This window comes from Equus caballus, chromosome 25, assembly GCF_041296265.1.
Source record: "Equus caballus isolate H_3958 breed thoroughbred chromosome 25, TB-T2T, whole genome shotgun sequence".
Taxonomy (NCBI): Eukaryota; Metazoa; Chordata; class Mammalia; order Perissodactyla; family Equidae; genus Equus; species Equus caballus.
Window position 1 is genome coordinate 19,098,752 of NC_091708.1, and position 12,808 is coordinate 19,111,559.

Below are 12,808 nucleotides of genomic sequence, written 5' to 3' on the forward strand. Positions count from 1 at the left end.
TCTTTAGGATTTCCAGGCCCATATCCACCTTCTGTCCCACCATCAAGCTCTAAGCTATTCTTTGACCTGGTTAAGGGTCTATGCTTCTACCCATATCATTTCCTTTCCAGTAAATATGTTACTGATTTTATGAGCTAGTAAAATTCCTGGAACAAAATTACAGCTCAATAAATGTTAGCTATTATTCTTGTTCCATTCTCAAGTCCCAAGAGCCTTCCCTCTTCAGAATCCCTTGTCCACCTAACTTTATGAGGTACTTTGCTCTAAATCTCAGGACCATCTTCTCAATTATGCGACATAATAGGATCACTCCAAACCCATCACAATTTCCCTATTCTAATCTTCCTGGGTGGTCCAGTGGTTAAGATTGGGCTCTTCCATAGCCTGCAGCTTGAGTTTGCGTCCCAGTCAGGGAATGACACCACCTATCTTTCAGTTGTCATACTGTGATGGCTAAGTGTTTCTGTGATGCTGAAAACTATGCCATCACTATTTCAAATACCAGCAGGGTCACCCATGGTGGACAGGTTTCAGCAGAGCTTCCAGACTAAGGCAGACTAGAAACAAGGAATGGGCCACCCACTTCCAAAAACATTGACCATGAAAACCCTATGAATAGCAGGTGAGCATTGTCTGATGGAGCACCAGAAGGTAAGAGGATGGCACAAAAGACCAGGCAGGGTTCCATTTTGCTGTACACTGGGTTGCTAGGAGTTGGAATTGACTGGAGGGCACTAACAACAACAAAAATTCTTCCTATCCCCAGCTCTTACCATTTTCTAGCTTTATATAAAATTTGCAGTTAGAATTATTCAGTTTTTCTGGGTAAGGATATAAACCACTTGAGATCCCAAAGGGCATTAGGTACATGTGGCAGTCATTGAACAATAGAGATTATACATACACCTGTAAAGGTCATCTCTGCAAAAACCATTGTTCCATGAGCTATCTCCATGCTACCTGATATTTAATCAATCATATTCCATAATATTGTCAAGAACACGGACCTTGTAGGTAGGCTTAGTTCAAACATGGTCTCTGCCCCTCATTAACTAGGTGGCCTGGCCATATTTCTGATCATAATCATCCCCAGCTATAGAACGAAGATAAGGATGTACCTATACCATATATTTGTTGGTAAGATTCAAGGAGATGGTGCATGTAATTCAATTAGTTCCCATTGTTAGTTGTTTCTTTTATGCCTCGCTTTTATGGTTCCTCCTTCTGTTAAGAGTCTTTTGGCATCTCTGAACCAGTCATCCATGAGGTCAGGTATATGTAGCTTAAAAGCTTAATCAGATCACACACAGTGTTCTGATAAATGGTATTATTTTCATCTTACATACAAATCCTAATACACTTTATCACACTCACTCCAAACCTTTGGATGCCAGCAAATTAGGTGGCAAAAAGGAAAAATCACCCAAAGAATTCAATTCACTCCATAAATAAAATAGGGTTTTAGAAAGGTGTCAGCATTTTCCTTGTCTTAAAATACATGGCTAGCATTTTTTTGACCAAGGGTATTTTAACATTTTTAGCAAGCTTTTTAAAGTAAAAAAGAAAAGGAAAAGCCACTCACTTTTATAATTATGAGCCAATAATAGAAAAGCAAATATTCAAAATAGTCACCAATTTTGCATGCAAGCACACTAGGATAATGGTCAACCAGGTCTCTTTCTGGCTATTCATTGCTTTGGTAAATTATCTTTTCAGATCTCAGGAAATGATTATGTTCACTTTTCTTTTCAAAACCAAATTTCTCATAGTATCCTACTCACGTGTTACCTCTGCATAAAGAGTCTGCAGCACAGCACCTGACACATAATTCACCTGGTTCTCAGTCAACCGAATCAAATGGAACTGCGTTGTTGCTGGGGACCAGGAAAGACTTGTTTGTTATGAATTTTATACTGCAGAACACAGAGGCAGCTCTCTACTGTGTAATGAGCTTCAATTAGCTAAAGCAGATGACAGAGCGTCCAAATACTTGGTACTGCACTAAAAAGTTACACACTGACAAAAAGTAATTCACACCTGCAGGGCAAATGCCTTTCAGTTTGTTGCACAATTGCCTTTGCATGCAGAACTTCTCCTTTGGTCTCATAGCTCTTGTTGTTCCTACTATATCTCAGTGATTAGACCCTTAAATTCCATTTTCAAACATCAATCTCTTCTCAGTGAGAAAAACATCCCATTTTCACACTTGACACCCTTAACCCATCAGTCCAACTCTTGCTTATAGACAATAAAAATTTGTTTCTTGTCTTTGCAGTAATGTATCTCTGAACCAGAGGTTGCCTGTTTTTCTAGGTTGCAGCAAAAACAGATATTCTCCTCTTGCTTTTCTACTTGCAGCCAATCTTCATGACTAGGAGCTGAACCTCCAAAGGGGAAGCTACTGGTGAGTAATCATTTTGTCATAGAAATTCATAGATTTGCTGACATTTATAGAAATAGGATTGTTAAGGGTGTGATTTCCAGGATAAATTCCTCTAGTTCAGACAAAGTATCACTATATTCTTCCAGTTTAACATAGGGAGAAAATTAATATTTAGCAATAAATTTTAGGAATAGGGCAACTTTCCTTGAAGCCCAGGCTGAAACACTGTTCCACTGCAGAGACGCATAAATACCTAAAGAATCTGCATTAGGCTTTAGGACACAGTTTAAATGTTCTTAAGGACCTCTATAAACCTCTATGCACAACTTTAAATTGCTTCAGAGATGAAATACGTATAAAACTAATGAGACTTCAGAAATAAAGCCCTAAAGACCCAATTACAGCAGGCCTGTTACTCTATTTCGTACACAAAATTAGAAGGGGGCTCGTGTATTGTCATCAAACTTCGCCAGCTGAATTCACTCTCAATCTCTCATTCTCTCAATGTTTCTCTCTCTCTCTTACACACACACACAATTTTTGAAGCATAATTGATTATTTACTGTACAAACAAATTTTCTGTTCACTTTATGGATTCAGCTTATAGTACATCTTGACTTTTTGAATAAATACATATTGTAAATATTCTAAAAGTAATATACTCGTAAAAGAGGAAAGAATTTCTTTTTAAAGGAAGGAAGGAAAAGGAAAAGAGAAGGGAAAAGAAAATAAGACGAGGAAAGAAATCATTTCCTCAGGCAATATACAGAGGTATAAAGAACAAAGCTGAAGATAAATTATAGTTGATCAATCTAGTGATAAACCATAGGTCAAAGGAGCCTGATCTTCATTGTAAAACAATCTAAAGACTCGGGCTAAAATCATTTGCCTCTCTCTCCTGAGTATCCACTGAAGCACCTTAAGGATAGACACTTTGGAAAGTTTTTTTCTTTTACTTTCCTTTATTTTTTTAAATTTATTTTTAACAAAATAAGCTCAAATTATTTTGTCGGGATAGAATTCTAGATGTGAAATGGGTAGGTCAAAATGAATGAAGATTTTTATGAATCTAAAAGATAATACTCACATACTCCCACCAGTAGGATGGTTTTGCTGATTTTCTCTTGCTCTTGTCTCATTGGATTGTCAATAGTTCAGATTATTTTTCTAATCTAAAGGGCTTAAAACCATATCTCATTTTTGCTTTAAATGGCATTTTTAATTACTAGGCATATTGAACTTTTTTGTGTCTTAGCTATATTTCCATTTAAATGTGTTCTATACTCATGTCCTCTAACCATATTTCTATTAGGTGTTTTATATTTTCTAATCTCTTCTGTTTACATGGAATTTATTGCACACCTACTCAGTGAAGCTCACAGTAAGAATCTCTGTAAATATAAAAATGCCCAAGACACAGTCTCTACCTCCACGAATCCCATAAGTAGTGAGAAAAATATCTATGTAATCAGATGATTTCAATAAAACATGGTAAAGATGCAATAAAAATGATGGCTTAATGTGCTATGGAAGTATAAGTGGCAAAGTAACTCAGAATCAAGAAATAATTTCTGGGAGAGGTAATACCTGAACTGATTCTTAATTTGGGAATGAGAATTTGAGAGGCAAGTCATATAGGAAAGGATATTTAAGTAAGAGGAGACAATAACACCAATGGTGAACTATAGGAAATATCATGATGAAGGCAGGAAAATCAAAATAAACTCAGCATCACAGGAACACAGAGAGGCAGGTGGGGGTTGGTGGAAGATGAAACTAAACAGACCAAAGCAAAGAGGGCCTCAGATGCTGTAAGTGTCAATCAGGGCTGAGTTACGAATAACAGAATACATTCTGGATTGTTTAAGCAGAAAGGAATTATTTCATTTACTATTATTATTAAATGATAGTGTGGGAGTGTTTTCATGCAGTAATTCCCAGTGTTCTCAGGAAGTTTATATTTTCAAAATCACAAAACCTAAGAAAAATTAACTGAGAAATTGGGGAAACATAAAAAGTCTTCAAAATATATTTTCTGAATGCAAAGACTTGTAGAGGCTCAAGTATTAAATAATATATCATAACAATAGCATATTTGCCCAGCAATTCTGAGCACACAGGGACATCAAGCCAGGTGACTTGTCATTCTTTTCTTCAGCCCTGCGAGGGGGAAAACTCTTCCTGGTCTTCTCCTGTGAGAAATGTGCACATTAAAATTTCTACTTGCTTTAATTAGTTTTCTTTCAAATGTTATAAATCTGATATAAGATTAGGACCTAGATCAGTCATCCCAGAGAGTTTGTGGAAACAGTTGGACTTAAGCTGTGAAAAAAATATAAAATTTGAGTCTGAGTATCCAAGATGGCCTGTGGGTCAAACATACTAAGCCTGACTCCAGAGGTGTTCTACCCACCTGGAATTCTTAGGGAGGAAAAGTCCTATGAGCTGGTGTATGGGAACTCATAGGTTCTTACAGCCTTAATCTGTGAATAACTATGATGGAAGCTAGAGGTAATTAAATATAGGTCAAAAAGTGAACTTGGAAAATGAAATTAATGTACCCAAAATTCCACACTTAATTCTTATTTGTCTATGTAAAATATGTTTATGCCCAACATCCTCTGAATGCACTGATCTCTCAGTATAAAATTCCTCCACCAAAATGGATTTCCTACAATATGGCTCATTCCTGAACACACTTCCTCATTCATCTTGGGCTGTAAACTATAAATGTTCTTCAGATAGAGTAAAAATTTGAAAAGAAAGCCAAGGAAAATCAAAATAATGTCACTGCCTGCCCAACATCCCCCAATCCTCTGCTCCTCAGATGGCTAAGGTCACAAAGGAGTATAGTAACAGAAACAGAACATGAATGCAAGTCTACTCACTACAGATCAAGAGCTTGGATATTCTTCTTCTGAGATTTGGAAAAGTATTGGCATTGCCTCAGGATATCAAAGAAATCTGGCTGCTTCTAAATGAGCAATGATATGACCCCCATCCAACCCAAAACTTGTCCACATTATTATTCAGACCAGTAGACTGGTTTTCGAACTCAATTTTAATTTTGCAAAAAATTTTTTGTGCTAAAGATAACAAGTAAGCTGAAACAAAGGAAGGAGATAAAATAAAGATATCCTGATTGATTGCATAGGCCCTGCCCTTAAGCCTCACTTACACTTTCTCTCAGCAGTCCCAAATGCCTAGTATTCTTAGAGTTCCACAGGAAAAATCTTCTAAATATTGAACAAGAAAACAGTATTTAATGGCTTAGGAGGATTTAGAGATTAATGTGAAACTATCTCACAAGGTTTTCCACTGGAAAATGTGGGTGCAGTGTTTTTGGGTTTTTCTGTTTTTCTTTTTTCACAACAGACAGATTTATTAATTTTGAAAGATTTAATGAAGGGTTTCCCATGAAATAATTTTATGTAAAAAACGTGAACATAAAAAGACATATAACACCCAATTCCAATACTGCAATAAACACAAAATATGAAAGATATTGTTCAAAATGTTCAAAGTGACAGTCTCCTAGGATGAGAGTAATAGGTGATCTCTTTCTTTTCCTCATACTACTCTCCTAGATCTTGTAAATTTTCCATAATGAACATACAATAATTTTGAAATGCTATATGTCATTATAAAAATTTTTAAATAATATATGAAAGTAAAAAGGTAAAAATAATCAAGATTCCAGCGTAATCCTCAAGTTTCAGTAATGTGTTCACAATCCAATACCTTTTCCATTCACTTGGTAAAGAACCTTCTGTTAAATAGATGTTTTACTGCCTCCTTCACATCCTTGTTTCTGAGACTGTAGATTAAAGGATTCATCATGGGAGTCATCACTCCATAGAACATGGATATAAGTTTGTCAGTGGCATCCATGTCATCTGAATTAAGAGTCTGTTTAGACTTGGGCTTCATGTACATGAAGAGAATGGTTCCATAGAATATTATCACCACAGTCAGGTGGGCTGAGCAGGTGGAGAAGGCTTTGCTTCTCCCCTCAGAAGTACGGATCTTGAGGATGCTGGAAATGATTAATGAGTAAGAGATGACAATCAAGAGCAGGGGCATCAATGTGAACAATGTCGTGGCCACAAGCATGATGAACTCATTGCCTGAGATGTCAGCACAGGCCATCTTCATGACAGCCAGAATTTCACAGGCAAAATTATTGATGACATTATTCCTGCAGAAGGTCAATTGTACCACAAATGCAGTTTGTACTGCAGAGTTGACAACTCCTGCAAACCAGGAGCCAGCTGCCATGGGCACATAGGAATTCTTACTCATGATGACAGAATATCTCAGAGGTTTGCAGATAGCCACATACCGGTCAAAGGCCATCATGCTCAGGAGCACACACTCTGTTGTCCCCATGGCCAAGCCGAAGAACATTTGCACTGCACAGCCAGTAAAGGAGATGGTCTTTCTTTCGGAGAGGAACCTCATCAGTGTGGAGGGAATGGAGGTGGTGGTGTAGCAGATGTCCAAGAACGAGAGGTTCCCCAGGAAGAAGTACATAGGGGTGTGAAGGTGGGGGTCCAGGATGCTGATTAAAATAAGGGTGCCATTGCCCAGAAGGATGACCACATACATTATTAAGACGAGCACAAAAAAGAGTAGCTCAAGCCTTGGGTAATCAGCAAGCCCCTTTAAAAAGAATTCTACCAGAATCGTTTGGTTTTCCCATTCCATTTTACTTGCTGTCTTCTACCTGTAAGAATTCAAAGAATTAAATAATAATAATAATAATAATAATTTCTTTACCATGGTAAGTCTGAGTTCACGAATGCACACATATAAAAATTTGCCATGAACCCAGTAAGAAGAATGAAAAAGAAAATAGGGGAGGGGAAGAAAAGAAAAGGTAAAGGAGTGAAGAAGGAAACAATACAGGAAGAGAAGAATGAGGGAGAAGATTTGCATTGATCACTCTTTTTGGGCCAGCAACTTTGTGAGGTTTTTTCATATATTACTTCAATTAAATCCCACAATTATTATCATTTTAAAGATAGCAAACTTATCTAAGTTAAACTAAGAGGGTTCAAGCCTAAAGTCATACAATTAATATGTAGCAAAGCCTACGTTCCAACTCAAGCCTGCTTGTGGTCCATAATGATCTGAGATGTTTTTATGAACTATAAAAGCAACAGTGAATGCATTATATCAGAGATTTGGTTAAATTATAAAGACAGCCTAGCTCCCAGGTCAGGAAGACTCAGCAGTAACCCATTGCATATCAAAACATCTTAAAGAAGTGTGTCACTCTGATGGGAAAATGGTCAGCAATAAACCCAACAAGTGTTTATTGAATGCCTGATTGCCCCAAAACTGGGTGCAATTCATGTAAAGCCCAATAATCTGAACTCTTCTTGTTACAATGCAAATTTTTTTTTGGTTGGAGATAAGAGTAATATTTTAATGTTATTTTAAAAGTTATCATACAGTAAAACATACAGTAAAATTGATTTTGTCTCTTTTAGTGCATAGTTCTATGAATTTTAAAACATGTATAGATTCATGCAACTATCACCATAATCAGGACACAGAACTCTTCTATCACTCTAAAAACTCCCTTATGCTATCCCTTTATAGCCACCCCTTTCACCCACTCATAAATCCTGGCAAAGAATAACATGATTTTTATCCCTATAGTTTTACCTTTTCCAGAATGTTATATAAACGGAATCACATGAACCATTGGTGTCTGGCTTCTTTGGTTTAGCATAAAGTCTCTGAGATTCATCTAAGTTGTTACTGCTGAGTACTATTCCATTGTATGAATGTACTATAGTTTGCTTATCTAATCACCTGTTGAGAGACATTTGGGTTCTTTGAAGTTTTTGGCAATTATGAATAGAGCTGTTATAAATACGCCCAAATTTTTGTGTGAACATAAGGTTTCATTTTTCTAGGGTAAATATTCAGGCGTGCCATACTGGATGATATCAAACATGAATATTTAAGTTTATAAGAAACTGCCAGGAGTGATGTCAGCATCATGGGAGAGTGAATTCTCCTGGTAATCTTTCCTCTCCACCATACAACAAAAAAGATATTCATACTCCAACAGAGGACATCCTAGCACAACACAAAAGACATCTGAGAGACCCATGCAGCCATACGACAGAGGGTGGAGAGGCTGGAGCACCCCTCAGAGGAGGTGGAATGGGGTAAAATAAAACTTTGCTCCCTCCCCAAAAGACTGCGCTTCAGGTCTGCACACGGCCTCCAAGAGGGAAGGAAGAAGGAGGGATGTTCAATGGCAGGAACATCAAATATCCCCAAGAGCCTTGCAAACTAGAGGGAAGCTCTCTACTGGAGTGAAAGCTATCACAGGAGGTGACCTCATCAAGTCAACACCCCAAGAGAGCAGATATTAACAGCAGGGTGAGAAAACTCTGAGACCACGCAGGAGAAAGTACCCCTACCCCCTCTGGCCCAGTGCCAGCTCCAGTGCCTGGGATCTTGGCAGAACAAAGAGGGCTCAGAATATGCAGCTCTTGATCCCCAGCCAGTGGTGATCAGCGGTAACTGTGACCAAATAATATCACAATACACAAAAACAGAGCCATGCCCTATAGCAGTATCAAAAATTATATTCAATCTCCAGACCAGAGAAAAAATGAAAAGTACCCAGAAATCAGTCCTGAGGAAACAGGAATATGTAATCTAAATGACAGAGAATTCAGAATAGCTATCATCAAAAAACTCAACAAGTTAAAAGAGAATGTAGAGAAACAATTCAATGAGTTGAGGAGATACTTCACAAAAGAGATTGAAACTATAAAGAAGAATCAATCAGAAAAATTGCAGATGAAAGACACAATGGATGAGATAAAACAAAATATGGATTCCCTGAATGCTTGAGCAGACATCACAGGGGAGTGAATCAGCATAATTGAGGATAGACATGTTGAAATGCTCCAGGTAGAGGAGGAGAGAGAACTAAGATGAAAAAGAAATAACAAAAGTCTCTGAGAAATATCCAACTCAATTAGGAAATGCAACATTAGAATTATGGGTAGTCAAGAGGGAGAAGAGAAGGAGAATGGAACAGAAAACTTGTTCAAAGAAATAACGGCAGAGAACTTCCCAAACCTGGTGAAGAAGATGCAAATCCATGTGGAAGAGGCTATCAGATCTCCTACACATGTCAATGTAGAAAGACCGACTGCAAGGCATATAGTAGTGAAACTGGCAAAAGTGAATGACGAAAAAAAAAAACACTAAGGGCAGCAAGCCAGAAGAAAATAACTCACAAAGGAATCTCTATCAGGATTTCAGTGAATTTCTCTGCAGAAATCTTAGAGGCTAGGAAATACTGGAATGACATATTCAAAGCTTTGAAGGATAAAAGCTTTCAGCCAAGAATACCCTATCCAGTGAAAATATCCTTCAGATATGATGAAGAAATAAAAACTTTCCCAGATAAATAAAAGCTAAGGGAGTTCGTAGCCATGAGACAGCCCTACAAGAAATCCTCAAGAAGGCCCTAATACCTGAACAAAAAAGGGAGAAAGGGGTTACAAAGCATAGAGTAAGGAGATAAATAGGTAGAAAAAAAACAGAAAATTGTAGCTACACTTCAGAACAGGTTAGCAAATACTCAAGTATAGCATTAAGGATAAAGAGAAGGAAAACACCAAAAACAAAGATAATCTTGTCATTTTAACCACAAACTCACAACACAAGATGGAATAAGATGTGAGAAAAACAACTTAGAAGGGAAAAAGGAAAGGGACTGAATCGGTTTAGTCTAAGGAAATAAGAGGCCATCAGAAAATGGACTATCTATGAGATTTTGAATACAAATCTCATGGTAACCACTAAACAAAAAAGCAGAACAGAGACACAAATAATAAATAAGGAGAAAACAAAGAAACACAACATAAAAAACTAAATAACTCAATTGGTAGGCCAAAATACATAGGACAAGAAAAAAGGAAATGCAGGAGAACCTGAAAATGAGTGATAAAATGGCAGCATTAAGGCCTCATATATCAATAATCACCCTAAACATAAATGGATTGAATTCTCCAATAAAAAGACACAGAGTAGCGAGATGAATTAAAGAACAAGACCCAACAATATGCTGCCTCCAGAAAACACATCTCAACTCCAATGACAAAGAGAACTCAAGAATACAATTCCATTTACAGTCGCAACAAAAAGAATAAAATATCTAAGAATAAATTTGACCAAGGAGGTGAAGGACTTATACAATGAAAACTAAAAGACATTATTGAAAGAGATAGATGATGACATAAAGATATGAAAATAGATTCCATGCACATGGATTGGAAGAATAAACATAGTTAAAATGTCCATACTACCCAAAGCAATCTATAGATTCAATGCAATCCCAATCAGAATCCCAATGACATTCTTCACAGAAATAGAACAAAGAATCCTAAAATTCATATAGGGCAACAAAGACCCCGAATTGCTAAAAGAAAAAAGAACAAAGCTGGAGGCATCACAATCCCTGACTTCAAAATGTACTACAAAGCCATAGTAATCAAAACAGCATGGTACTGGTACAAAAACAGGCACATAGATCAATGGAACAGAATTGAAAGCCCAGAAATAAAACCCTACATCTATGGACAGCTAATCTTTGACAAAGGTGCCAAGAACGTACAATGGAGAAAAGATAGTCTCTTCAATAAATGGTGTTGGGAAATGTGGACAACCACTTGCAAAAGAATTAAAGTAGATCATTATCTCATGCCATACACAAAAATAAACTCAAAATATATTAGACTTGAAGATAAGTCCTGAAACCGTAAAAGTCCTGGATGATAATAGAGGTGGTACACTCTTTGACGTTGAACTTAAAAAGACCTTTTCGAATACTGCGTCTTCTCAGACAAGGGAAATAAAAAAATAAACAAGTGGGACTTCATCAGACTAAAGAGCTTCTGCAAGGCAAAAGAAACTAGGATCAAACCAAACAGACAACCCATCAACTGGGAGAAAATATTTGTAAATCATATATCTGACAAGGGGTTAATCTCCAGAATATACAAGGAACTCACACAAGTGAACACAACAAAAAAAAAACAGCCTGATCAAAAAATGGGCAGAGGATATAAACAGATGTTTTTCCAAATAAGATATACAGATGGCTAATAAACACATGAAAAGATGTTCAACATCCCTAATCATCAGGCAAACGCAAATCAAAACTACACTAAGATACTACCTTACACCTTTTAAAATGGCTATAATGACTAAGACTAAAAATGAAAAATGTTGGAGAGGGTGTGGAGAAAAGGGAACCCTCACACTGCTGGTGGGAATGCCAACTGGTGCAGCCACTATGGAAAACAGTATGGAGAGTCCTCAAAAAACTAAAAATAGAACTACCATAAGACCCAGCTATCCCACTACCAGGTATCTACCCAAACAACTTGAAATCAACTATCCAAAGTAACATATGTCCCCTTATGTTCATTGTAGCACTATTCACAATAGCCAAGACATGGAAATAATTCAAGTGCCCATCGACTGATGATTGGATAAAGAAGATGTGGTATATACATACAATGGAATACTACCCAGCCATAAAAATGACAAAATCATCCCATTTGCAAGAACATGGATGGACCTGGAGGGAATTATGCTAAGCGAAATAAGCCAGACTGAGAAAGACAAACACCATATGATTTCACTCATATGTGGAATATGAACAAACACACGGACTAAGAAAACAGTTCAGTGGTTACCAGGGGAAGGGGGCTGGGGGGATGGACACAAGGGGTTGAAGGGGAGCACTTGTGTGGTGCTGGACAAGAAATAATGTACATCTGAAATTTCACAATGATGTAAACTATTATGAACTCAATAAAAAAAATAAAAAAAAGAAACTGCCAGTTATCCAGAGTGGCTGTATCATTTTTGCATTCTAACCAGAATTATATGAGAGTTCTAGTTGCTTCTCATTTTGATCAACACTTGTTATTGTCAGTATATATATATTTTACCCATTCTAATAGGTATGTAGTGATATTTCATTATGATTTTAATTTGCATTTCTCTAATGACTAATGTTGGGCGTGTTTTGGTTTTTGTTTTTTTGCCATCCTTCCATTCTCTTTTGTAAAGTGTCATTCATGTCTTTCGTTCATTTTTAATTTTGTTGTTTTCTATCTTGTTGAGTTTTGAGAGTTCTTTATTCTGGCTATGAATCATTTATTAAATATATGGTTTGTACATATTGTCTATAAATCTATGACTTGTCTTCTCATTCTTCTAATTCAAACACATTTAATTGCCATTTTAATTGGTTGTTGCTTAAGTCCAATTGAAGGGCACACACAGAAAGACGATAACCAAAAAGACATCTTCCAATAGGGCAGTTCCATTTTGCTGGCATACAGCTTTTTGTAGAATTCTCTTATAATCCTT

At 36.8% G+C, this 12,808-nt stretch overlaps 1 protein-coding gene across 1 annotated transcript; it reads right to left on the reverse strand.

Moving 5' to 3' along the window:
* Window positions 1–6,133: 6,133 nt before the first annotated feature.
* OR13C2H (olfactory receptor family 13 subfamily C member 2H) lies at window positions 6,134–7,090 on the reverse strand. The gene is given in 1 exon segment (NM_001391125.1): window positions 6,134–7,090. A coding segment is annotated over 1 exon segment (957 nt).
* Between the last annotated feature and the right edge of the window lie 5,718 nt (window positions 7,091–12,808).